At 44.2% G+C, this 27,213-nt stretch overlaps 1 protein-coding gene across 2 annotated transcripts; it reads right to left on the bottom strand.

Moving 5' to 3' along the window:
• Positions 1–2,122: 2,122 nt before the first annotated feature.
• LOC126980903 (carboxypeptidase E-like) lies at positions 2,123–27,213 on the bottom strand. Of its 2 annotated transcripts, none has more exons than XM_050831313.1 (11): positions 27,189–27,213; positions 24,148–24,224; positions 22,157–22,340; positions 20,198–20,394; positions 18,661–18,816; positions 17,710–17,873; positions 17,244–17,380; positions 16,331–16,470; positions 15,775–15,916; positions 13,495–13,679; positions 2,123–4,740 (listed from the first exon to the last, which is right to left on the bottom strand). In XM_050831313.1, exons 2-11 carry the CDS (start codon positions 24,220–24,222, stop codon positions 4,615–4,617), a joined length of 1,506 nt encoding a protein of 501 aa, XP_050687270.1. In that variant the 5' UTR covers positions 24,223–24,224; positions 27,189–27,213; the 3' UTR covers positions 2,123–4,614. The 2 variants fall into 2 exon arrangements, with proteins under 2 accessions (XP_050687270.1, XP_050687271.1); XM_050831314.1 differs by lacking the exon at positions 27,189–27,213 and adding an exon at positions 27,001–27,126.

Below are 27,213 nucleotides of genomic sequence, written 5' to 3'. Positions count from 1 at the left end.
AGAGTGCACGTGTGGCTATGTAGGTGAGGTAGGAGGCGGCCATCTTTGTACGGTACTTTTTTTTTTTTTTACCTCTGTATTTGTCTGTGTCTGCGTCTTTGTCTTTGTCGTCTCTGTCTGCGTCTGCCTATTTGGTTCTGTGTATCTGTCTGTCTCTGTTCCTGTGCTTCAGTCTCACCCTCTGTCTGTGTGTCTGTCTGTCTCGTCTCGTTTCTGTCTCTGTTTTCTTGTCTGTGTTTGTCTCTGTGTCTCTGTCTGTCTGTGTCTCTCTTTGTCTGTGTCTGTCTGTATCTGTGTCTGTCTATACATGTGTCTATGGTTCTATGCCTTTGTCTGTGCCTGTGTGTCTGTGTCCCTGTACGCTCCAAGGCCTCTCTGTGCGTACCTCCAACGTAACTCCTCACTCGTAACCTTGTTGTCGCTCCTCTTGCACTGACACATGATACGCGGCGCCCTTTCCCAGCAGATATAACTAGACAACTTAGCTGTAGCCCACCTCCTTCACCCCAGCCCAGGGAAAACATATCCTTACCCTGTTCCTCCTGTCACTGCCACAGAATGCACGGACCAAGTTCCTTACCTGACTGTCGTCAACGGACACTTCAAGCACACATTCCCTGCAGGGTCTCACGTGCCAAGAGCATGCGGCCGAACAGCGTCCTCTCCACTGCATTTCTGCTGCCTCTCCTCGAACTCACCACTCCAGGCGCTTCAGGAGCCTCAGGATCGAGGTGCAAGGGGCTGGACTCCTCTCCGCTCCCTCCTGGGCGCAGTGACCTCCGCCAAGCCATGAACTTGCTCCCGTAGGCGGCGCAGCGCCAGGTAGTACAGGTGGGCCTCAGCCATGGCCAGCAGCTAGCCAGGGAAACTAACGCTAGCTGAACCGCTACAGGTCTCATAGAGCTGCACTTTCAATAATAAGGAAACGTCAGCAGCTTTCTCAGACCGAGTGGTCAGCATGCGGGGGTTGTGAGCCCATGGACCTAGGTTCGAGTTCCACAGAAACGTGATGATTTTTCAAACCATCACCGAGTGTCGGAACATGAGCCACAGGCTGCCCATGCAGATCTTCAATCAACCTTAACTTCAGCGCAGGCCAAGCAAGAGTCATACATCACGGCAGCCACTATAAATAAAATTCGCCTGCGCCACTAACGGGCTAGGGTCGTCAAAGAGACCCCCTCAAGATAGCCTTCCGGCGCTACAGGCAGTACCTAAAAAAAAAGTTCGTAACCAGAATAGGTATAGAAGTAGATAGATGTCAAATAATAGACACACACACACACACACACACACACACACACACACACACACACATCAAGAGAAGGACTCGAGTAAAACAAGATTCCCAAGGCATCTACAATCCAATTATATTATGTAATCATACATCTAGGTACATATTTATATGTGAGGGTATATATATATATATATATATATATATATATATATATATATATATATATATATATATATCTATATATATATATATATATATATATATATAATGTCCAATAGAAATGAGATGATATAGAAGGAAATCTGGATAAGGAAATGAGGAGGGGTAGGGGAGGGGGAGGGCAGCGCGAGGCCCCCCTCTCTTCTGTGTTCCAGCCGCCCCCCACACGCGGGGGCCGAGGGGGGCCTCCTGGGGGCAGTGAGGCACATAAGGGAGCTGAGGTGTTCATGGCTGCCAGACAAAGGTCAGGTGACCCCTGCCGGCCTGCCACACACCCGGGGGTGGGGGTGGGGGTGCCAGCCGGGGAAGCCAAGGGGGTGAGTGCCTCATGTGAATGCCGCCCTGTGCCCTGCCTCCTGCCCCCCTCCCCTCCTCCGCCCCTGCTGTGTGTGTCCCGCCATGGTCCTGCGGCCCACCTCCTCCCCTTGAAGGTGTATTGTATTATGCATAAAAAATATACAAATTTGGTGCACGCTCAGCTCTGTGTATGTAGTAATTTCCGCTCAGCTATGTAAAGTAGTTTCCGCCCAGCTCTGTATAAGTAAGTCACCGGCGACACACGATATGTGGGGGACAAGATGCTCCCCGGATTAGCCCTTCAGCCGCGGCAAGGCAGCCCGCTGCTCGGCGCGACGCCCTCCAAACAGTGCTCGTGTCGGGAACGAACAAGGCTACGTTGAGAAAATTACCTTGACATAATAAAAAATAAAAAACTGTCGTAGTAAATAATACTCGTCAGTCTTCATTTTGACAATAAATATTTTTTCGGCCTCGGTTAAATTTTTCAGCATAGTTTTTCTTCCTGAGGAGCACCAATTGGAAGGTAGCGCATGAGTCAGCGCTCCAGCCTGGATACATTACTGAACATAATGCATCGGCTTACTCTACAGAGTAATACGGTGTCAGGGATGTCTGCAGCCTCGCAGCAAACAAAGGGTAAGCTCGAGCCGCTGTACTACTAAACTAAGGGTACACTGAACGGGGCTCATCCTCCCTCCTCCGGGCGGCGCCGCTGAGGCTCGAACCCCGACCAAGAGATCAGGGAGTCGACGCATCTACCACTCCGCCACCGTATTCTCAAACGTCTCGGGGCCTCAGTTCGGCTGTTTGAAAAGCCTCTTGTACATGTTGCTGGGATTTCCATGGACTGCTTTGCGATGCTAGAGATACTATTACAAACATCTCTGGAGGGAAAACATCCATGAAAACCCTGTTAATCTTTTCTGTGGCCTTGGGAAATGATCGCAATGGGGGCCCGATACGTTTAAAAATATGAACCTATGATAGCTGCATCGCCTCCCTAAATCCACTGACATTACAGACTCAATTCATGTCCTCCTGCATCATATGAACACCGATTGAAGGAATAGGAGTCACAGATACGATTGATAGAAGCTTTTTATCTGCCTGTCTTTCTATCCATCTCCCTGTCTGCCAAGCTGCTCGTTCTCGTATCTTAGGTGTGATGGTGTTTGTCTTTAATGGGCTGTTTATTGTGTTCTTGTAGTTGTTGATACACGGGAAAGAGAGAGAGGAATTTCAAGGGCTATAGAAGTTGGAATAATGCTGGAAATACATTGTTCTTATTGTTAGAGTTTTTGTTACTCTTGTTATTGTTGCTGTTATTGCTGCTGCTGTTGTTGTTGTTGGTGGTGGTGGTGGTGGTAGTGGTGGTTGTGATGGAGTTTGTTTGTTTACTTATTATTATTGTTTATTTTCTCCTGTTTTAGTGATTTTTTGTTCTTCTTTGTATGTTATCTTTTTGTTCTTCCTTCGTTATTACTTTCTTCTTCTTGTTCTTGTTCGTGATTATTTTTTTTTATCTCTTCTATTTGTTCTTGTTTAATAATTTTTGCTCCTCTTCTTCGTATGTTTATCTTCTTGCTCTTCCTTCATCAATATCACTTTCTTCTTGTTCTTGTTCTTCTTCTTACACTTCATTTTCTTCTTCGTCTCCTTCTTCTTCCTTCATCAATATCATTTTCTTCTTGTTCTTGTTCTTCTTATACTTCATTTTCTTCTTCGTCTTCTTCTTCTTCCTTCATCAATACCATTTTCTTCTTGTTCTTGCTCTTCTTCTTATACTTCATTTTCTTCTTCGTCTCCTTCTTCTTCCTTCATCAATACCATTTTCTTCTTGTTCTTCTTGCTCTTCTTCATCTCGCTCTTCTTATTCTACTTAATTTCCTTCTTCGTCTTCTCGCTGCCAAGTACTGGACATATTAAAGAGATTTTGCACATTTTTTCAACAATTTCCCCATACTATTCATCCCTGCCAAGTACTGGACATATTAAAGAGATTTTGCACATTTTTTTCAACAATTTTCCCCTATTTTTCACTCATTGCTCTGTTGGGTTTGTTTTGACTTAACCACTTCAGCCGCCCACCACAAGCTTCTCCTCACGATGATACGAGTAATACTGAAATGGTATCGATAGTATATTTGTTGCTTTATCTTCCGCCTCGCCGCCGTCTAGCCTAATACCAGCCTCTTCCTACTATCCTCTCTTCACCTTGCCATCCACGTCTTCAAGCCATCCTTCAGTCATCCAGCCAGTCTGTTCCACTAGCCTCACCATCCACCAGTCTCATTCCACTTGCTGACTAGCCTCTTCCACCCTCTTCTCGTCACCTCCTCCACCATAACGTCTTCGAAATGCATTTCTTTTAGTCTGTTTACGCAGTTCAATCTTCTATTTGTTCTTCTTTTATTAATTATTGTTCTACCTTCATCATTATCATCTTTTCCAGCCTCATTTTGGTTGTTTCTTCCCTCTTTTTTTCTTTCTTCCTCTTCCTATCTTTCTTTCTTCCTCTTCGTATTCTGTTCTTCGTTTGGTTATCCACTTTCTCTTCCTTCATTATCATCATTATTTTCACCTTCGTTTGTTTGTCTCTTCCCTTTTTCTTTCTTCCTCTTCCTTCCTTTCTTCCTCTTTTCGTAATTTAACTTCTTTCTTGCTGTGTGATTTGCCTTGGTAATAACTGTCTGGATGAATGGATGACTGACTGAGGAGGAAGTGGCTGACTGGATGGTAGGCTAATTGGCTGACTGGAGTGGGTGGCTGATGGGCGTGGTCAGACGGGAAGGACATGGCTGAAGGATGGATGGATGGTTGGCTGAGGTACGGCTGGCTGGGTGGCTGGGCGTGGCTTCTTAGTATCTCATGTTTGCCAGTCCTCGGAAGCGGCTGAGGAGGTCTTGGTCGAGGGGGAGGTCGTCCAGGCTGGGGTCGTCGCTCAGTGGGCCATCCTCGTACGCGGGACCGAGCTCCTCCTTCCCCTGAAAACACGAGCGGCAATTAGGTTATATCTCCCGTCACGAACCCCAAAGACGGAAAGTCAAATAACATGTAGAAGAAATATCTGACAAAGTTTGGATATTTGCCTCACATGGCGTCAACTTGTATTTTTTTTTTTCACTCCCAGTCTCAAGGAAACCATGGTATGCACTTAATGTAAATAACTAAAATAACTAACTAATTGTAACTATTGTAATATACATAATTCGATGGGTAGTAGCATTACTGATTAGGCTCCGCTACCATTTTGTTATATTTCCCAAATTAATACTTTATTTTTTTATCTTTTTTATCGCTGTGCAATATACAGCCCCGCGGTGAAGTGGTTAGCATTAGCGTCCCTAACTACGAATCTGCGGGCCTGGGTTCGAATCCCGGCCTGGGCAGTCGGCGTGCAGTTCACCCAGCTGTTCACCCTTATTACTTTCGGGATGGTCGATAAATGGATACCTGAAAAAAACCTGGGGAGGGTGAACTGTGGTAGTTGGAATGTTACACTGGGCCTGTGTCACACACGGGGCGGGGATGAGCACCGTCGCCACGCGCAGTTGTACCAAATACTTCCAAGTTTACCTTGTCCTTTACTGTGCAATTGTGTTATGTAGGCTCAGTACCCAAGCTTAATGGATGACCTGTAAACATATAGGCCATGGATTAACCTAGAAAACAACAGAAAAAGCTCATAAGCATTGTGGAGAGTGGTCGCGTGACAAACCGCTGTCACATAGGTAATGCTCCTATGTGACCTAATTCAGCACCACAATAATACGACCGAGTCTGCCGCCGTCACGTGACTCACGAGAGGGAAGCCTATTATAATATGGAAGGTAGATACTATTATAATCAAGGAGCGTGTTCCTACCGCACACTATACTAACACAGAAATAGAAATGATGGGCCATATTCTTATCAAACATTTCGGCGCCCAAACACACACACACACACTTGACAAGGCTTAAGTAGGAGTTTTGAGCTTTTCCATGGGTAATTTAATGACCATGGTTGTAAAAAAATAAAAAATAAAAATAAATAAATAAAAAAGATTGACAATGTTTCTGTACCATGAACGTGAAAACAACTTATGAGAGCCCGACTATATATATAAAAACATCCGAAGCACAAATTAAAATCAGAGACAATCCAAGAACATACCGGCCATTGTTTTTGTTTGATTCGTCGTACAAAAAAATAATAAAAGAAGATATATAATAATTGCAGCACTATGTAGGTATTGCTTCAAGATAGTCGAGAACAGAAATAAGTAAAGTATAAATTAAAGAAGTGAGTGAAAGAAGAATAACTAAGGAAAAGAAGAAAGAAGTAAAAGAATGAAGTAAAGTAAAAGACGAAGAGAGAGAGAGAGAGAGAGAGAGAGAGAGAGAGAGAGAGAGAGAGAGAGAGAGAGAGAGAGAGAGAGAGAGAGAGAGAGAGAGAGAGAGAGAGAGAGAGAGTCAGCCATTTAGTCAACCAGTAAAAAAAAAAAAAGTGATTTATTATATGACGCTTAACATAAATTCCTTACAAACGTTAAAAATAATAATGATAATGACGGTGGCGTTACAACCATCAGTAACTATTTAATAATCTTCAAGCACAAACAAACAAACAAACAAACAAACAAAATATCCTTAGTTACTCTCGCACTCTCATTCATTCATTCATTCATTCATAGCGGTGGAAGGAGCCAGTGTGTGTGTGTGTGTGTGTGTGTGTGTGTGTGTGTGTGTGTGTGTGTGTGTGTGTGTGTGTGTGTTATTCATTCATTCGACGTGGTGGGAACGGGCAAGAAGGGCGGGAGTAAGGGGAGGGGAGGGTAGCCGTGTGTGTATGTGTGTGTGTGTGTGTGTGTGTGTGTGTGTGTGTGTGGTCGGGGGCTGCTGTGACCTAATTATCCTCCTCTTAAGGGCCACCCACACCCATTCTCGGCCACCCACACCCATCTCAAGCCCACCCACATCCATCTCAAGCCCACCCGCATCCTCCACGGACCACCCTCGCGGACCATGGACCACCCCGAACGGCCCTGGCGCGGCTCCCTCGGTGACGGTGCCCAGGCCTATGCCACGCCACCCAGGCACAGGGAATGGTGAAGGAGGAGGCCCAGTTTGTACGCAGAAGCAGTTGTGTTCGTCATTTCGTGTTTACCATTATCCGATTGTTATTAAGGAAGAGAGAAGGAAAAAAGGAGGGAAGGGAGAGGAAGAAAATAGAAGGAAAAGGAAGAGAAAATAAGAAAGTGGGAGAGAGGGAGGGAGGGGTAAGAAGGGAGAGTTTAATTAAAGAAAGGAAGGAAGGAAGAAGGAAATAAGGAGGAAGGGAGAGGAAGAAAACAGAAGGAAAAGGAAGAGAAAATAAGAAAGTGGGAGAGAGGGAGGGAGGGGTAAGGAGGGAGAGTTAATTAAAGAAAGGAAAGAAGGAAGAAGGAGGAAGGGAAAGGAAGGAAATTGATAAAAGAAAAAGGAAAAAAAGCGTAAAATCGAGTTAAGATAAAGAGAGATAAGAAGATTAGATAAAAAGATTAAAAAGTAGGATGATAAGACAAGATAAAACATAAGATAAGAATAAGGAAAAATAGTCGTGCCAAAAAATGAAGCTATACCAATCTCATGCAAATACGACTTTTTTTTACCTTTTATAATAAATGCATATAAAGATATATAATTATGCACCCAAATTACTATATAAATCACACTACAATTTTTCTTATAGTCTGGTAATAATGAGCTTACACAATTATCATGAAATCAGAAAATTATACTAAGATAGGGTAGCTATGTATAATGCTATTTAAAAAGCAGATACACGTTACATACATTCAAATCACGTAACATACACTCAAATCACGTTACATGCACTCAAATCACGTTACATACACTCAAATCACGTTACATGCACTCAAATCACGTTACATGCACTCAAATCACGTTACATGCACTCAAATCACGTTACATACACTCAAATCACGTTACATACACTCAAATCACACCCGCAATACTGCATTTTCTCTGATATAGCAATTACTGATTTACACAATGACGCTAAAAAAACATAGAATTGAGTTAGATCTTGACGTTTACGAATACAAAGGAGACAGGAAACATTAAGAAAGTTAATTTATAGGTTTCGGGAAAATGCAGGAAAAAGCGAATGAATACATGATGGAAAGTTAAACAGAATAAAGAAAGAAGAATGCAAGTTATGGTTGACGAGCATAGAGAAGACAAGGAACACTAAAAAAAAAGTTAGAGGAAGGGAAGGAAGGGAAAAGGAGGAAGGGAATGGGGAAAGGCGAGAAAGTTAAAGAAAGGAAGGAATAAGGAAAAAACAACAAAAGGAGAGAAAATGAATAAATATAAGCAATACCAATACACAAGAAAGCCACACCCCTTAATCTTCGTCACCTCTTTTGATTCTTTTTTTAGGAGCAGCGAGAAGTGGGCCTTTATTTTATTATTGTTTCCCTTGAGCTGTCTCCTTTGTTGTAAAAAATAAAGGATCGAAACTCTTATTAAACCTAACCATAAAGAATCGGAACCACTAAATGAGGCATACCACTTAATCTTCGCCATAAAGGATCGAAACTCTTATCAAATTTAACCATAAAGAATCGGAACAGCTAAATAAGGCACACCACTTAGGATCGGATCGCATGGACCACCCGAGCAGGCCTACCGTCACGAGACACACGGGCCACCCACCCTCCAGCCGTCACCACCGCCATCAGTAGAAGGACCACCAGGAGACAGACATAGGACCACCAGGGGACCACCACAGCCCACCCTCTACGCCGCCCAGCCCGCCACAGACCACCCGCCGCTCCACCGCAAACACCGTGTCAATCCCGACCTCAAGAACCATTATATTTTATTCCGCCTCCCTCCCACTCCCTTCCTCCTCTCCCTTCCTCCTCTCCCTTCCTCTCTCTCTGTCTCTGTCTCCCCCTCTCTCTTTCCTTTCCCCCCCTCCCTCATTTGTCTTCTTCCTCCTTCCTCCCCGTTGGCATATGCGGTAATGAATTAAAAATGTATATATGTGTGTGTGTGTGTGTGTGTGTGTGTGTGTATAAATAAATAGATAGATAGATAGATCATTGACAGCAGGCTTTATTGTTTTGTTATTGAGCTTCTTCTTCTACTGCAAAGAGAGAGAGAGAGAGAGAGAGAGAGAGAGAGAGAGAGAGAGAGAGAGAGAGAGAGGAGACGGAAGTAAGGGCCTGCCAGTCTGTCTGTCCTCCATGCAGTCACTGGTAGTCTGCCGGAGTCTATTGGTACTACCGCAGTTGAATATATTTTTACAGTGGCGCCGATTCTTTGGACGCTTCACACCCAACAACACTCTTACTATATTGCCCCTCATGCATATTAACACCACAGCCACACACACGCGTATAAAGGTCACATCTCCTTATTAAAACAGTCATGCAAAAGTGTCTGCGTATGTCCCTGCGTGTACGCCTTCCGCAGCCAAACAAGCTAGCGGAAGAGTTGGAAAGTTTCGTTTAGTCGGCGCAACATCTGTGGTCATATGCCGGAGAGAGACAGAAGGGGAAGAAATTATAGGAGAAGAGAACAGATCCCAGTACGCCTTCCGCAGCCAAACAAGCCAGCGGAAAAGTTGGAAAGTTTCGTTTAGTCGGCGCAACATCTGTGGTCATATGCCGGAGAGAGACAGAAGGGGAAGAAATTATAGGAGAAGAGAACAGATCCCAGTACGCCTTCCGCTACCAAAGAAGCTAGCGGAAGAGTTGGAAAGTTTCGTTTAGTCGGCGCAACATCTGTGGTCATATGCCGGAGAGAGAGACAGAAGGGGAAGAAATTATTGGAGAAGAGAACAGATCCCAGGAGACGGGACACAACCCCCGATTAAAACCTGGTACCCATTCACTGCTGGGGGGGTGGACAGAGGCGTAGTTTTTTTTTTTTTTTTTTTTTTTTTTTTTTTTTTACGTCGCGCGTGTTTTACTGGTGGGCAGACTGATGGTGACGGGTGGCTGGCTGTCGGGCTGTCCATCTGGCTTTCGGGCGCGCCAAAACAGCGTATGAAAAGGGACAGTCTTGGATCATGCAACAACACATCTCATGCTTGTTTTGCTTGGCCGGTCTTGTTATTGTTGTTGAGTGGGTGAGTAATGAGCGGGTGAGTGAGTGATGGATGGCTGACTATAAAACTCTCTCTCTCTCTCTCTCTCTCTCTCTCTCTCTCTCTCTCTCTCTCTCTCTCTCTCTCTCTCTCTCTCTCTCTCTCTCTCTCTCTCTCTCTCTCTCTCTCTCTCTCTCATCCTTCCTTCCTCTAAACTCTCCCTCCTCCTCCTCCTCTTTCCCCCTCCCCTTCCCTTCCCTCCTTCCTTCCTTCCATTACGACCGTTTCAATAATTAATCTTGTTCTTGTTATTGCTGGATATTAATTGTCTTGTTGTTGTAATGATAGCCGACAGACACTTCATTTAGCATCCAGACTAATTATCCTTCATCAATCTATCTATCTATCAGCTGCTCGCTCGGTGGTGTCAGTCAGTCAGTTAGTCAGTTGGGGGGATGTCAGTCAGTTGGTGGTGGTGTCAGTCAGTCAGTCAATCAGTCAGTCAGTCAGAAGATGTGTTAATCAAGTTACTCAGTCAGTTTATCAGTTTATCAGTCAATTGAGGTGTTAGCAAGTTAGTCAGTCAGTCGGTGTTTTTTTTTTAAGCCAGTCAGTTGATCAGTCGGTGGTGGAGTCAGTCAGTCAGCAATTCAGTCAGTCGGTCAGTTGTTAGGTTTATCAGTCAAAAGGTCAGTCAATCAGTCAGTGCAAGTCGAACAGTCAATCACTCCGTCAGTCAACAGCGTTCTCAGTCAAACAGTCGGTCACTCAGTCAGTCAGTGATGTTAGCCAGACAATCAGTCAGCCAATGTTGGTATTAATCAGTCAGTCAATCTATGGTATAAATCAGTCATCCGATCAGTCAATCAGTGGTATCAATCAGTCAGTCAATCACTAATGTCACCTCACGGAATACAGTCAATCACGCTCCACGCTCGCACGCAGCCAGTCAGTCAGTCAGTCATTTAGTCAGTGGTGGTATTAGTCAGTCAGCCAATCAGTAAGTCAGTGGTGGTGTCAATTAATCAATCAGTCAGCGGTATCAGTCAGTCAGTCAATCACTACTACGGAATAGTCAACCACACCACGCCCACTACGCAGCCAGTCATTTTTAAGTCAGTCTTTGGTATTAATCACTGTCAGTCAGCCAGTCAGTCAGGAGTTTTAAGCAACCAGTCAATCACTCAATCACAAATGTCACCACGAAACACAGTCAAGCACGTCCTCACACACTCAACCAAACACCACCACCACCATCACCGCCTCACACCCACCACCCAAATAGCTCCTCGCTCGTCTGCCTGGTCTCAGCCTCACCACCGCCACCACCAGGGATGCCACGATATCGTACTCACCAAGCTGGATTTCCCCATTTCTAACGCATAATGACTGCACAAAACCCTCTATAATTAACACTTTTAGCAATAAATATAAATAGGTATAATTAGTTTTGTGGGTGAGACGGTTTTTAGCCTGAAATCGGGAAAAATGAGAAGCTGAGAACGACATTATGGCACCGTTGACCACCACCACCACCATCACCACCGCCTCTGACTCACTGCCATGGGGGTGACGTCACGTGTTATGTCACCGCGGTACATGACGGGCGAGACCACTCCAGCCGGGGGGGAGGACGGGTCTCACCACAACCACCATCACCACCACCACCACCACCACAACTAACGCCACTTACTCTAACTCTAATCTCCTTGGCACTTATTAGACGGTCTTTGGGGGACTTTATTGGTACTGTTAGGTTATAGGGGTGTTATAAGGGTGGGTTTGGGTCCTATAGGGAAGGGTATGGTGTTGGGTGCGTGTGTCCTCCCCCGCGCCGAAAAGTGGACCCGCCCGCTGTGTGTGGTCCACCAGGTAGCTCGGGCCACCCACGTCGAGACCAGACCACACACGTCGACCACCCTGACACCCGCCCCTCCCTCCCTTTCCTCCCTTCTCTCTCTCTCTCTCTCTCTCTCTCTCTCTCTCTCTCTCTCCTCCTCCTCTTCCTCCCCTGTCTCCCTTCCTTCCTCCTCCTCTCCTCCTCCTCCTCCCCCCCCTTCCTTCCTCCTTTCCCTCCTCTCCCTCTCCCCTTCCCCCTCCTCCCCTCCTCCCCCTCTCCAGCTTTCAAGATCCCAGAGAGAGAGAGAGAGAGAGAGAGAGAGAGAGATTGACACTCAGAATAACAGTGAGGATAAGAATGATGATGATGATGATAATAATAATAATAATAATAATAATAATAATAATAATAATAATAATAATAATAATAATAATAATATATCGATTCCCTCATTCATTATTTTTTTCTCCTTAATTAGCTTTTTTCTCCCCTTCCCTTTCCTTTCTTTCCTTTCCCTTGCCCCTTCTCTTCCTTTCCCTTCCCTTTATTTCATTTCCCTTTCCTTTCCTTCCCTTCACTTCACTTTCCCTTCCCTTCACTTCCTTTCCTTTCCCTTTCCTTCACTTCACTTTCCTTCCCTTCCCTTCACTTTACTTTCCTTCCCTATCCTTACCTTCCTTTCCCTTTCCCTTCCCTTCCCTTCCCTTCTCTTCCTTTCCCTTCACTTCACTTCCTTCCCTTCACTTTACTTCCCTTCCCTTCCCTTCCTTTCCCTTCCCTTCTCTTCCTTTCCCTTCACTTCACTTCCTTCCCTTCACTTTACTTCCCTTCCCTTCCCTTCCCTTTCCTTCCCTCCACTTCCTTTCACTACCCTTCCCTTCCCTTCCTTTCTCTTCCCTTCCCTTCCCTTCCCTTCACCACCACCATCATCATTAACCCCCCCCTCCTTTCCTCCCCTCCTCCTCCTTATTTACCCTCCTCTTCACCCTTCTCTACCCTTCCCACAATACTTCACATACCCCTTCCTTACCCTTTTCACCCTCCACCATCACCCCTTTCTCCCTTCCTTCCCTTACATACCTTCCTTTGACATCTAACCACTCTTCTTACCTACTAACGCGGCTTTGTATAGACCCCAATACTTACACTGTGTACATTGTAAGTATATAATTATGGTTGAATGAATGGTGTGTGTTTCGAGATGTTAAATATAAATGAACTAAATTAACAAACAAAGTGACAATTAAGAAAAAAAAAATTCATGTGAGTGTTAAACTGGCCTAGAAAATCTTACCTACCTCTTCCTTTTCCTTTATAAGCTCACTCTAATGCCCCTCGAGGTAATTAACACGCTTTTTCTATAGATTTTCGCGCATTTTGAGTGATTCTGATACTCCATTGTCCTCCTAAGTTTGTAGCTGTAAGTTGTGACCAGTTTTCTAATTCATAACCCTGCCTTAGTAATTCAGTAACCTAGTCCCATCAAAGTAATCTAGTCCCAGATGAATAGCCTAGTCCCACCGCATTCTAATAACCTGACCCTATTGAATTCGTAACCTAGCCCTAGTAATTCAGTAACCTAGTCCCATCAAAGTAATCTAGTCCCAGATGAATAGCCTAGTCCCATCGCATTTTAATAACCTAACCCTATTAAATTAGTAACCTAGCATCTCTCTTGGGTGCAGCGTTCCCTAAATTAATATCAGGATGCTCCGCCCCAAAACCGCCTCCTTCGCGTACCGGTCGCAGTTTTGAAGCAGAGTGACCTGACTTGGTATATAGAGACTTAGTCCTTCCCGAGCTCAGAGTCACTCACCGCGGACAGCTGCTGCAGGAAGGCGTCGTCCAGGATGGGGCTGAGGTCGAAGTCCCGCCTGATGGCCTGGGTGTGCGGCGTGTTGGTAACTGTGATGGAGTGTGTGAGCGGCAGGTGCCCCTCCGCCGCCGCCGTCACCTCGTAGTCCCCGGGCACCAGCAGACGCCAGTACTCCCCGCCGCGAACTGTAAAGGGCGTCACAGGTTACGTCATATCTCAAGAGTACATCACAACGGCATATCCCCGCGTCACATCACTAGGTCAAACAAGTATACGTCACATTTTAGCGTCACATCATCAGCAGACTCCAGTAACTCCCCGCCGTGAACTGGAAGGCGTCACACGTTAGGTCACATCTCTAAGTCACATCATGAAGCTAGACATCACATTTGATAGGGCTTTCGTAGGTGTTCGGGGCATTTCCAGAGGTACTTTTATGACCCTGGTGGTAGTTTGACCCTTCTTCTGTACCATATTCTCAAGTTAGGTCACATCTTTACGGCACATCATTTAGTTACACACGAGTTAGGCCACATCTCTCAGGCACATCACTAAGTTAGACAGGTACTATACGTCACATCACTGCAGCAATCTCTTAGTTGCACATATTTCTAGGTCACATTCATAAGTTAGAAAAGTATTGTTCGTTTCATCCATGGTCACATCACTACGTCACATCAATAAGGTAGACAACTATAGGTCACATCACAGCGGCACATCACTAAGATAGACAGGTAGTATAGGTCACATCTCTACGTCTCATCAATAAATTATATATCTACACGCCACATCACTGCGTCACTTCTTCACACAAAACGTCACATTGTAAGACCACATCACTGCGTCACACTCATAACTGCACATCCTTCCGTCACAGAGTACTTCACAAATATCTTATACTGCGTCACACCAGTTCGTCACGCGTCACATCCGGTACATTTAACCAATATTTTACGTTTATCGATTTTATATAACTTTTTCAGAGGCATTTAATTAACGCTCACAAAAAAAGACATTCAAACCACTCTCACTACGATACTGTGCTTAATATAACTGGTGTGTGTGTGTGTGTGTGTGTGCGCGTGTGTGTGTGCTTCCAATAATTTGTTTCATCTGTTTCGAACCCAAGAAGCGAGACATTGAAACTCTTAAGACCGAAACAATATACAGACGTGATGCATTAGGAAGAAGAAGAAGACGAAGAAGAAGAAGAAGAAGAAGAAGAAGATGAAGAAGAAGAAGTAGAAGAAGAAGAAGAAGAGGATGAAGATGAAGAAGAAGCTTAAGATTAAGATTAAGATGAAGTAGAAGAAGAAGAAGAAAAAAAAAAAAAGATGATGATGATGATGAAGCTGAAGAAGAAGAAGAAGAAGAAGAAGAAGAAGAAGAAGAAGAAGAAGAAGAAGAAGAATTAGTAGCAGTAGTAGAAGAAGAAGAAGAAGAAGAAGAAGAAGAAGAAGAAGAAGATGAAGAAGAAGACGAAAAAAGAAAATGAAAAAGAAGAAGATGAAGAAGTCCTTGCTCTTTCAACGGTTTCTGAGTGGGCGTTGTTGCCAGAGAAGAGCCCGCGACGTACCTTCCACGAGTCTGTCTGGGCCATTTCCTCCCCTCTTCCTTCCCTCTTAACTAATAGGAAATGTTTCGCACGAGCAAGTTAAAAAGTTTCGATTCTCTCTCTCTCTCTCTCTCTCTCTCTCTCTCTCTCTCTCTCTGGCTGGAAATGTCAATGGAGGCAAAAGTAAAATGAAATAACGGGCATTTTTAAAGAGAACAATGCCAATCTTCTAGGCTCATCCACACTCAACCATCTAACATCTTGCACTCACCCATTCATTCATCCATCATTCCACATACTCATCCAAACAACCTATCTCTCTAGTCTCACCCATCCTCATCCACCCAGTCTCATCCATTCTCACCCAACGCATCCACCCTCCTGTACTCACTATTTTTTTCATCCATCAAGCCACACACTTAATTAAACACCCAATCTACCGGCATCTCATCCATCTTCACCCAACACACCCGCTTACTCACAGCATCCACCCTCCTGTATTCACCCATTCTCTCATCCAGCGCATCCACCCACTTATCCAAACAACCAATCACCTAGTCTCATCCACCTTCACCCAGTCAGTCTCACACACCCTCACCCAATGCATCCATCAATTTCATCCAACCCCATTCTTATTCGCTCACCAATCCACGCACTCACTCAAGGCATCCACCCAACGCAACCACCACCCTCATCCACCCAGCCTCATCCACTCATCCACCCACCGGAGGTCACGTCGTGGTTGATGTGGTCATCCCTCACGTGGGTGTCGTTGAAGCGGGTGACATTCTTGACGTGGATGATGGCGTTGGGCAGACCTTGGCCGGTGAGGGCGTCGCGAACTACCCCCTTGACCCCGGTGTGTGCCTGGGAGGGGAGGGAGGGGGAGATATGAGGGTTGTAGTGGTGGTGTGGGGAAGGGGGGATATGGGGGGAGATATAAGGGTTGTAGTGGGGGGTGGGGGGAAGGGAGGAGCGGGTGGTGATGGTGGTTAACTCTTCTTCCCTTAACTTCCTTCAGCTCCTTCCATTCTTACCTCCTTCCTTCCCTTAATACCCTCTCACTTGCCTTTGTTATTCATTAAGTAGTTGTAGTCAGGGTTGTAGTAGTGATGGTGGGGGAGGGAGGTTGTGGTGGGGTCAGAGGATGTTTAAGTAGCTGTAGCCAGGGTGGTAGTGGTGACGTGAAAAAGGGTCATGATAACTCGACGCATCTCCTCAGTGACCTTTCGAAATAGTTGTAAGAGCCGAAAGAGTCTGAGGGTACGGTGTCTTACTCACCTGCCACATATACTCCAGCATCGCGTCCTTGTTCCTCTCCCACTCAGTCTTGAGGGCCGAGGCGGGCGGGTACTTGACGCAGCCCACCTCCAGCGTGATCTCCATGTCGTTGGAGGCCAGGTAATTGAAGTCCTGCATACCTGTACAGAGAGGTGGAGTCAGGTACTATATTCATCTTTTTTTTTTCTCTCTTTTTTTACAGGAAAGGAAGCAGCATTAAGGGCAACAAAAACAAATGTAGAAAAAAAAGCCTACTAACCGCTGCTCCTAAAAAAAATATAAAAAAATAAAAAAAAGATAAAAGTATAGAGAGGTCAATTTCGGGTGGAGAAGTGTCTTGATACGTTGTTGGGTTACGGCTCTTGGTAGGCACTCGTATACTTATTAGAGATACGGTAAGCTCATTCTACAAGCATGGAAGAAACAATAAATCCAGTCTACAAAATATATACCGAGATGTTAAGGGAATGATGAAATATAAACATGCAGAAAAAAGCCTTAGAAATGTATACTGTAGTTTTAGCAGTAATATGAAAAAGAAGAGGACAAAAAAAGTTATATAAGTAAGTAATGAAGTGAAAAAATAAAGAAAGACGTATAGCAAAAGAACACAATATCATATAAGACGAAAATTTAATACACTAGAAAAACCACGTACAAGAGAAAGTAGAGGAAATGCAATAACAAAAATAAAACTAACAAACACAATATAATAAGCAAGCAAACAAGATCTAATAAAATAAAACAACATAACTAGCAAGGGGAAACTATAACAAAAATAAAAGAAAACCCAGACAAACGCAGAAGCAAAGGTCTTGAAAAAGAAAACCAACAAACAAGCTAAGCAAAAGGGGAAACTCATATAAAACCAAGAGTAACCGGACACCGGCCAGCCTCTAGCCCCGTGACTCACCTCCCTGCACGCTGTACCACTCGGCGCCGTTAGTGACGCCGCCCTTGTCGCCGAACTTGTTGTCACCGGGGAAGCAGGGCTGTGTGCTCGAGCTGGACATCTCAGGGTGGTGGGTGGCGTACACGCGGGCCAAGTGCCTGGAGGAAGAGGAGGATGACGACGAGGATGAACAGAAGGAAGAAGAGGATGAGTTTTATTGGTCGTAGTAGTAGTAGTAGTAGTAGTAGTAGTAGTGGTGGTAGTAGTAGAAGTAATAGAAGTAGTAGTAGTGGTAGTAGTAGTAGAAATAGCAGTACGAAGAAGAAAACAAACTAACTGACTGACTATCTATCTATCTATCTATCTATCTATCTATCTATCTATCCATCTATATATTTATCCATCTATCTATTTATATTTATCCATCTCTCTATATCTATCTATGTCTATCTATCTATCAATCTATCCATCTATCGGTCTCCCCCACCTGAAGGTCTCGTCGTCGGGGCTGTTGGCATATTCGTGGGTAGCGCCGGAGCGGGAGGCGTCGTAGGGGTAGTTAGCCACGAGGTCGCCGCCGTGGAAGTTGGCGGAGAGGACGAAAGGCGTGTTCATGACCCACTTCATCACAGCCCACGTCTCCGGCTGCGGCTGTGAGGAGGAAGAGAGAGGGAGAGAGAGGGAGTTAGTGGAGAGCCTACTTAGTTGTGCGTCGGAGATGAGCACTGAGGTCACGCGCATCTTTAGTGTATGCCCCCAACTTAACAACTACATTCTTGATTCAAACATTCAAAAGCACGCGATGAAAAAGGTAAGGAAGAAGAGGAAAGAGGAAAGGAGGAGGAAGGAGAAAAGGAGGAGGAAGAAGGAGAAAAAAGAGGATTAGGAAGGAGGAAAGGAGGAGGAGAAAAGAGAGGAAGAGGAAAAGGAAGGAGAAAACTATAGGGAGGACGAAGAAGAAAAGGAAGAAGCAGAAGGAGGAAAGGAGGAGGAGGAAGGAGGAAAAGGAAGAAAACGAGGAAGTAGAAGAAAAGGAGGAGGAAGGAAGAGAAAAAGAGAAGAGGGGGAAAAAGGAAAGGTTGGTTTCTGCACTTCTGTAATTGATAGCGTGTACAATATATCTGACTTTATCTGTACGATTTCTGCATACCTGTTAGTTCATTATACTATATACACTAAGTGACGGAACTGCCTTCTCTCTATCTATCTATCTATCTATCTATCTATCTATTTATCTATCCGTCTATCTATCTATATCTATCTATTTACTTAACCTTTTACATAATTGTATACACACACACGCATGCACACCTGCTTGCTCTCTCTCTCTCTCTCTCTCTCTCTCTCTCTCTCTCTCTCTCTCTCTCTCTCTCTCTCTCTCTCTCTCTCTCTCTCTCTCTCTCTCTCTCTCTCTCTCTCCCTCCCCCCTCCCCCTTACCTGGTAGTCGAGGCTCTGCAGCAGCTCCATCAGGTGGTTGTTCCTGGTGGTGTGCCGCGCCTCGTTGATGTACATGACGGTGTCCAGGTCCGGGAAGTCCCTGTTGAGGTCCACGCTGTTGTTGTTGGTCCGACCCGCCAGGTAGTCCCGTCCGCCCTGGAGGAGAAAGACCCCGGACACCTGAGAACACCTGGCTATGTATGTTCCATGGGACTTTGTGTGTGTTTGATGTGTTTTATGGGTTTTATGTGTGAGTGTTTTATTTGTCTTGTTTTCTACGTGTTTTATATGTTTTGTGTGTTGTGTTTAATGTGTGTTTGATGTGTTTTATGGGTTTTATGTGTGATGTTTTATTTGTCTTGTTTTCCACGTGTGTTATATGTTTTGTGTGTTGTGTTTTATCTGTTTTATGTGTGTTTTATGTGTTAAATGATGGTTGATGCGTGTCATTTGTCTCGTGTTATGTGTTTTATGTGTGTGAGATGTGTTTGATTTGCTTTATTTGTGTTTCATACGTTTGTTTGTATAGATAGACGTTGTGTGTGTTCCATGTCTTTTTTTTTTTCAACTCAGAGAATTCATGACAGTAGGACCATATTGTTTTGCCAAGTCTATTTTTGTGATTGTAATACATTATTTTGCTGTGGTCAATATCTATCTATCTATCTATCTATCGATCTATCTATCTATGTGTATTGTGTTATAGATACCTTGGAGTGAACACCTATATATATATGTATTGCTGCGGCTACCTTAACAACATTCTTTCATCTATTTCGCAGGTAAACGCTTGAACAGCCTTTCTTCCACTGCATTGTATCCTTCCTTACTTAAACTCCTTCAACAGGGAATATCATGACAACGCTAGAACTAAATTTGATATTCTGCAGACTGAGATTTTTTTTTTTTTTGTCGAAGCAGCATGTTACGCGTATTTCTTTTTTTTTTTTTTTTTTTTGCAGTTCTTATTTGGCCTTTAGTTTGTATCTTTATAACGTGAAATGTCGTAAAAATATAATAAATGGGATTGTCAAACGCATCTCCGCACCGGACTTGTAAAAAAAATAAAATCAATGTCTGGTGCGTGCTTTTACACACACACACACACACACACACACACACACACACACACACACACACACACACACCTCTTCTGGCCTCACGTTTTTTTTTTTTTTTTTTTTGCCGTAACAGAATTTAGGGAGTTTTTTGTTTCTATTTTTTGTATTGTTTTTGTTTTTGTTTTTATCCTTGAGTTGCCTCCCTTACCATAAAACCACTCTCTCTCTCTCTCTCTCTCTCTCTCTCTCTCTCTCTCTCTCTCTCTCTCTCTCTCTCTCTCTCTCTCTCTCTCTCTCTCTCTCTCTCTCTCTCTCTCTCTCTCTCTCTCTCTCTCTCTCTCACACACACACACACACACACACACACACATACACACACAAAGCTACCCTACCCTCCTCTCCTTGTCCTCTCCTACCCCGACGAATGGATGGATGACACTCCCCCTCCCCCCCTTCTCCCCCACACACTTACTCACCGTCTCCGTCGCCAGCTGCCATCCGTCGGGGTTCATGGAGGGCAGGAGGTGGATGCGCGTGGTGGTCAGCAGGTTGAAGACGTCCTTGTCCCCGGAGCGCCAACCCTCGCACAGATAGTTGGCCAGCCCCAGCAGTAGCTCGCGCCCCACCACCTCGTTACCATGCATGTTGGCTACGTACTTGAATTCGGGTTCCACTGCGGAGTAATAAACGGAGCACACATATCAGGGAAGGGGCGAGGGTAAACAGGGAAAAGGACCATAAGTATTAGGGTTCCACTGCGGAGTAATAAACGGAACACACAGATCAGGGAAGGCGTGAGGGTGAACAGGACCATAAGTATTAGGGTTCCACTGCGAATTAACACGGAACAACACACATAACAGGCAGCACGTGAGAGTGAACAGGAAAAAAGGACCATTAGATTTCGGGTTCCACTGAGGAATAATAAACGGAACACATAAATTAGGCAAGGCGTGCTGGGTGAACAGGGAAATGGATAGGAAAAATACGCAGCCTAAAATGGCGAGATAATATTGGATAAACTGTATCTTCTAAGCGCTGTCAGAACACACACACACACACACACACACACACACACACACACACACACGAGAACGTACTAGCAACAAGCATACAAGCAGTTAATCCATTATTCATACGATGCAGCTTACACACGCACGCACAAATGCACGCACAGCCATGTATGTACACAAAAAGCCAGTCAATTAGTGACTTAGTCAGTGCGGCATATTCACACGCACACACGGGCACACATAATCAGTTAGTCAGTTAGTCAGTGCGCCATGTCCACAAACGCAAGCTAAAATACACACTCACAAGCAGTCAGTCAGTTAGTCAGTCAGTCAGTCGGTCGGTGCGGCATCTTCACGCACGCAAGCATGCACACACATACCACGTCGTCAGTCGATGCGGCAAACTCACAAACGCAAGCAAATACTCGATATTCTTCCTTACTACGACTTAAACGTTAAACTCCTTCAAGAGGGATATAAGGACATTTCTGGAACCAAAGCTTATCATTCTTACGGAACTTACTTTTTCTTTTATATAATTTTCTTTACCCTTTGTCCTGTCCGCTAGTCGTAAAAATATAAAAAAAGATGTTACATAATATTGTTTTTTATTTATTTTGTTTATTGTACGGTGGAAAAAGGAATACTAATGTTACGTGATTCTGTTTTGCTCTTGTCTCGTGTGTTGTAGAAAAAGGAAAAAAACTGTAAGATCCTTTCGTTTCGCTTTTGTTTCTTGCATCGTAAAAATAAAGAGAAAAAAAGTTAAAGAATTTGTCTGGTTTTGTTTTGCCTTGTCTTCTGTATCGCGAAAAAAAAGAAAAAAGAAAGCGTTATATAATCTTGCTTGGTTTTGTTCTTTCTTATACGGTAAAAAAAGGAGGAAAGCTACATCATTTTTCCTATTTTTTTCTTGGTCTTGTGTTACATCTCTTTGTTTTGATTGATTGATTGATTGATAGGCAAGGAAAAAGAATGCTATATAATCTTGTCTTGTTTTTGTCCTGGGCCAGTATTCTCAGACGCTTCCAGCTCTCACAAATATATCCAAAGTCCACAAAAGAGATTATCCGGTTCTCACGAGGGTTTTTTTTTCACATTCGTAGCGCAGAAACCTTAACAAACTACCCACGGAAATACCCAGAACCTCTACGAAAGCCTTATCAAATGTGAGCGTGCGACCCCCGAAATGTTTGAGAATGCGATATCGTAGTACACATGTCTCCTGTATAACTGCAAATCACTTTATGTATCGTATTGTATTGTATTGTAGTATTGCCTGAGGTCGGGATGGCATGTTCCTCCCTTCTCCTTCGTTGTGTACTTTTGCAGCAATACACAATCAATCAATCAGTCAATATGGGCGCAGCTATCTCGTGCATCGTAAATAACATGGGAACAATGTCGCCGCAGAGTACTCACGCTCCTCATGTTGGCCAGGCTTGTCGCTCATCTCCAGCACCCACAGCGGCACGTTCCTGACGGAGGGCTCGCTGAGGGCGTAGAGCCGCGTCACGTCCCGGCAGCGGCTCGCCACCTGCCGCAGCGCCGCCTCCAGCTCCTGATTGTTGTGGTGCTTCCATTCGAACTCGGAACTCGTAGACTCCTGCAGCGTCGACACGGAGAAAGGTTAGGTAGGTTAGTCGGTACTCTCTTCCTCAGCCTTCCTTCCTATCTCCCTACCTACTTACTCTCTTCCGATACCTTCTTGCCATTCTTCTTACCAATACCTTCCTTTCCCTCTATTCCCCTTCCTTTGACATTCTCTTCAATCCTTCCTACCTATACCTTCCTTTTCCTTTCTTCTTATACCTTCCTTTTCCTTTCTTCCCCTTCCTTTATCATTATCTTCCTCTACCTCTTCCTCACTTCCTACTCAGCTTCCCTCCTTTACCACTCTTCCTATACCTTCCCTCCTACTGTAACTTCCTCGCTTCCTCTTCCTCCACCACTCTCATCCTTTCTCTACCTTCCTTCCTACCTACGTGTCGACCCTACCTACCTGCCTATAATACCTACCTACCTACCTTCCTTCTCTTGCTCTTCCTCTACCACAGTTATGCCAAAACGCTAATGTTACTTTTATTATCTTGATGAGGTTACAATCTTATGCTAATGTTACTATTTTCCTAATGTAACTATCGTGTATTAATGTTACTATTCATTCTCTTTCTAAAGTTACTATATCTTGTTAATGTTATCTTCCTAATATTACTATCTTGCTAATGTTACTATCATCCTAATGTTACTAACTTGCTAACGTTACTATCTTCCTAATTATTACTAGGAAATGGTCAAATTCAAGAGCGTTTGTAATACGATCATTCGGGCTTACTCGCTATCTTCATTGGCCACTGATTCGAAACACATTGTGATTACCATATTCTTCCTGGTCCACTGACACGCTCATTGAGGTTACTGTCCATCTTGACCTCTATCTAGCTGTCACTTATATATCAAGGTTACTCTTCTTCCCTGACCACTGCTCCGCTGACACACATTTTGGAGTTAGTGATATGCACATAATATTTCCCATAAACCTCAGTGCTTCGCCGACTTACACCCAGATCTTGCTCTCTAGAATATTAACAGGACTATAGACGGTTCCACGAGAGCTGGCGGGGATAATCCTTCAGGGTTGGACTCACGGACTTGGCATCATTGCTTGGGTGACAGTCTCTGCTCGTCAAACAGCTGTGGCGCACTTTTCCGATGTTTCCGAGTCGAGGCTTGAGTGCTTTTAGGGTCTCGTTCCCGCCATTCAGTGATGTAGACGGGTTAGCAGTATACACAGTCGGTAGTGGCGAAGAAACAAGTCTTTAAAAGTGACGGGAGCGAACCCACACTCACGAGCATCGCATCCTTATAGCCTTATCGTGTTAAGGGGCTATTACACTAGGCAAATTTTCCGTGGATCTTCAGTCAAACCACGATTTCCGCAACGTGGTTCTCATTTGTTTCTTGTTATTGCTGCTGATGATGATGGTGAGTTATATCGTCGTCCTTCGGTGAAATCTACCCTAGCTTTGGAAGATCGTGGACACGTCAGAAAACCACGGAAACAGGAGAACCACGCCAGCGGAATCGTGGTTTGACTGAAGATCAACGGAAATTTTGCCCAGTGTAATAGCCCCCTTAGCCTACTTCCCCCACTGCTCTGTCGCCGCCGAGTACCTATTGGCATCTCCGTTTCCCCTGACCATCTGTGTCTCGTGAGCATTTACAAAGGCTAAAACTAAGGAAAAAAGGCCGAATATCAAACTGCAAGCCCTCCAGAAAGCATGAATAACCTACTGACAGATATACAATATATCCTAATATCTCCCTGCCGCTCGTCCCTTCCCCTCCCTCATGATCCCAGCTCAGGCACGCCTTTATATCGGCACACGGCACAATACACACATCACTCTTACCTTGGCCAGAGAGGCGGCGCGGGCTGACGCCACCGCCGCCCACAGCACCAGAGTCACGCCCTCCCACACCTTCATGCCTGGGGGGAACAGAAAATGGAGCCGTTACAATATATAGGGTGGTATTATCAGACACTTTCACTTCTCACATCAACTCTTTCTAAAGGTCAAAGAAGGTGTCAGTCGGGTTCTAATGAGTGTTTATTTAGGCTCATGCTACTGGGGAAAGGTCAAACTACCACCAGGGTCATAAAACTACTCCTGGAAATGCCCAAACTCATACGAAAGTCTTGTCAAATATGTGAACTTGGGCAACGAAATGTTTTAAAATACGGCCCATAGTGTCACATCAGGGAAGAGGAAGAAGCTATTTGTGTCCTTAGATTACAATAGGGGTGATAGAAGGAACGATCAGTGTTAATAATATGTACAGTGCAAGAAAAAGAAAACTATCAGTGTCTAATAGTATGAGGAAGTGAGGATCCAAGAAAAGACCAGAAGCTTTCTATTACTCATACGAAATAACAGCTGTCAGAATCTTGATATTGCAGAGAAGTAAGGAATTATTAGTGGAAAGAACTACAAATCAGTCTTCATATATTACAACGCCAGATTTGAAAGAATAATATCAGTGGTTTAACATTACAAGATAGCACAGAAGATAATTAATTAACGTTATAGATAAGGGTACATATCTGAGCATTAAAATATGTGAAACAAAACTGTCGGAATTTTTAGAGCAAACACGGGGAAGCTATATTTGTGGGAAAAAAATCTCATTACTTTTATATTATTTCAGTATTACGAACGGAAGGGAAGATTTTTCAGACTCACCATTTCAAAACAAAATTCTGACCAGAGCAAATACGGCTATATGATTCCCGAAGTATTCATTGGAAGACGGGAATATCGTTTTTTGTTTATTTTTACAGCAGAGGGGTCAGTTCAAGGGCATAAAAAAGGGTAACAAATGTGAAAAAAAGCCCGCTACTCACTGTTACTAATACTGACTACGGTAAAAAATAAAGGATAGATTCGTGCCAAGATATTACTCATAGAAACTTCAAGTACTAATGAAGGCAACATGTTCTATGAGGCAGCGACGCCGTATTGCAGAAAAAAAGAGAAAAACCGTGCTGCCTCATAGTTGACGTTAGGTGGTATTTATATATAAAAACAAGAACGGGACACGAGCAGGACATATGCGTAGAAATGATGACAGATGGATAACAGAGTGGCTACCAAGGAACTGCATAAATCAAGCCAGACAGAGGACCAAGTGGAGATCTTTTTTCTTTTTTCACAACAAAGGAGACAGCTCAAGGGCACTAAAAAAAAGGTAACAATAATATAAAAAAAAACCGCTAATAAGAGCATATGCCAGACGGAGATGTAAATAACGTTAAGAAATGATGATGATGATGATGATGTATTTATTTACTGATCTATTTATGCATTTAGCTCTTCGGAATAGCATAGTCATCCTTGGTTTTATTTTTATTATTATTATTATTATTATTATTATTAGTAGTAGTAGTAGTAGTAGTAGTAGTAGTATCATTATCTACATTGTCAAGTCTAACCTTCCCTGCCAGCTGTTACAGGAAGGAAAGGGTGGTATGTGAATAGCCTATCATAGTCTTGCCGTTGCTTTCACAAACGACAAAAGTACAAACCACGTATCTTCCTCTTAACAACACGATACTAATTGAATATAAATACACATCTAAACCCTTCCTACCAATATTGGAGCTGTTTCGTCTCTTACAACAATAATAAATGTGAATATGGTTTCCGTTTATCTCTCTTGCACTGGACGTTGAATATGATAAGCACCCCAAGCTTAAAATTCTTCCTATTTACGCCAGAGGGTGAATTGAATAATAACTCCGCCCGTCACCTTGGATTCCCTGCTTCCTGGGGACTCGTTAGCATGGGAGTAATGTACTACCAAGGACGAACACATGTTGAATATGGATAAAAGTCTACGGTATCCTAACCCTAGTTTTATATACACTGCGTTTTGGTGGATTGTTTACTGTACTGTCTGTCTTTCTCCTCGTCACCAAGATTATCATAAGAGGGAGGAAACAAGGACGAACACATGTTGAATACTGGCGAAAAGTCTACGGCATCCTAACCCTAGTTTTACATACAATACGTTATGGGTGGTTATTAACTGTCTGTCACTTCTCCCCATCACTTTAAGATCATTAGCATAAGAAAGAGGCAGCAAGGACGAACACATGTTGAATACGGGGGGAAAGTCTACGGTATCTTAACCCTAGTTTCACATACACTGCATTTTGGATATTGTTTACTGTGTCCCTCTCCTCGTCATAGAAAGATTAGCATAAGAGGAAGAGATCAAGGACGAACACATGTTGAATACGGGCTAAAAAGTCTACGGTATCCCATCCCTAGTTTCACATACACTTTGTTTTGGGTGATTGTTTACTGTCTGTCCCTCCCTTTGCACCATTGAATTCCGACTTCGAGGAGGGAAAACAATGTGACAAGGCTAACAGCTGTCACTCGTGCCCACGCCCTCCCGAAGTTCTGGGACGAGGTGACGGCGGCGTGCACCCTCCCTCGCCGCCCTGATATCCCCGCACGCCGCCGCTGGGCTCTGCAGGCACCAGCGGCAGCTTCATATGCTTCCAGCAGTGCCAGGCGACCCAACACGCACCATCTGGAGAGTCTCAAGAATCGCGAGGGAAATGGGAGTTCGTACACCACCCAAGCGCCTCGTATGGCTCTCCTCCGACGCAATTGTGTTTCTCCTGCATCATTAGTGCGGCGTGCAGGAGGTGGTAAGCTATGAAGTAGGTAAAGGAGGTTAGCGCCACGACCTACCTTGCTGTTGCTGCTGCTTCTGGGATGGTCGGGAAAGGACTGCCTGCCTGAAGCTCCCCGGCGCGCGCACCACCCACGGCACTTCCAATACTCCTATATTACTCCTCCTTCTCTTCCCTTCCCCATACACTACCAAGCCTCAAACGATACATAGGCTTATCGCTACTCCACGGACGATATACTGATACCTTATTGAAGTGTTTATTGATCCTG

Source organism: Eriocheir sinensis, chromosome 45 (assembly GCF_024679095.1).
Source record: "Eriocheir sinensis breed Jianghai 21 chromosome 45, ASM2467909v1, whole genome shotgun sequence".
Classification (NCBI taxonomy): Eukaryota; Metazoa; Arthropoda; class Malacostraca; order Decapoda; family Varunidae; genus Eriocheir; species Eriocheir sinensis.
Note: the sequence above shows the minus strand (reverse complement) of the source record. Positions and strands in the feature narration are given on the sequence as shown.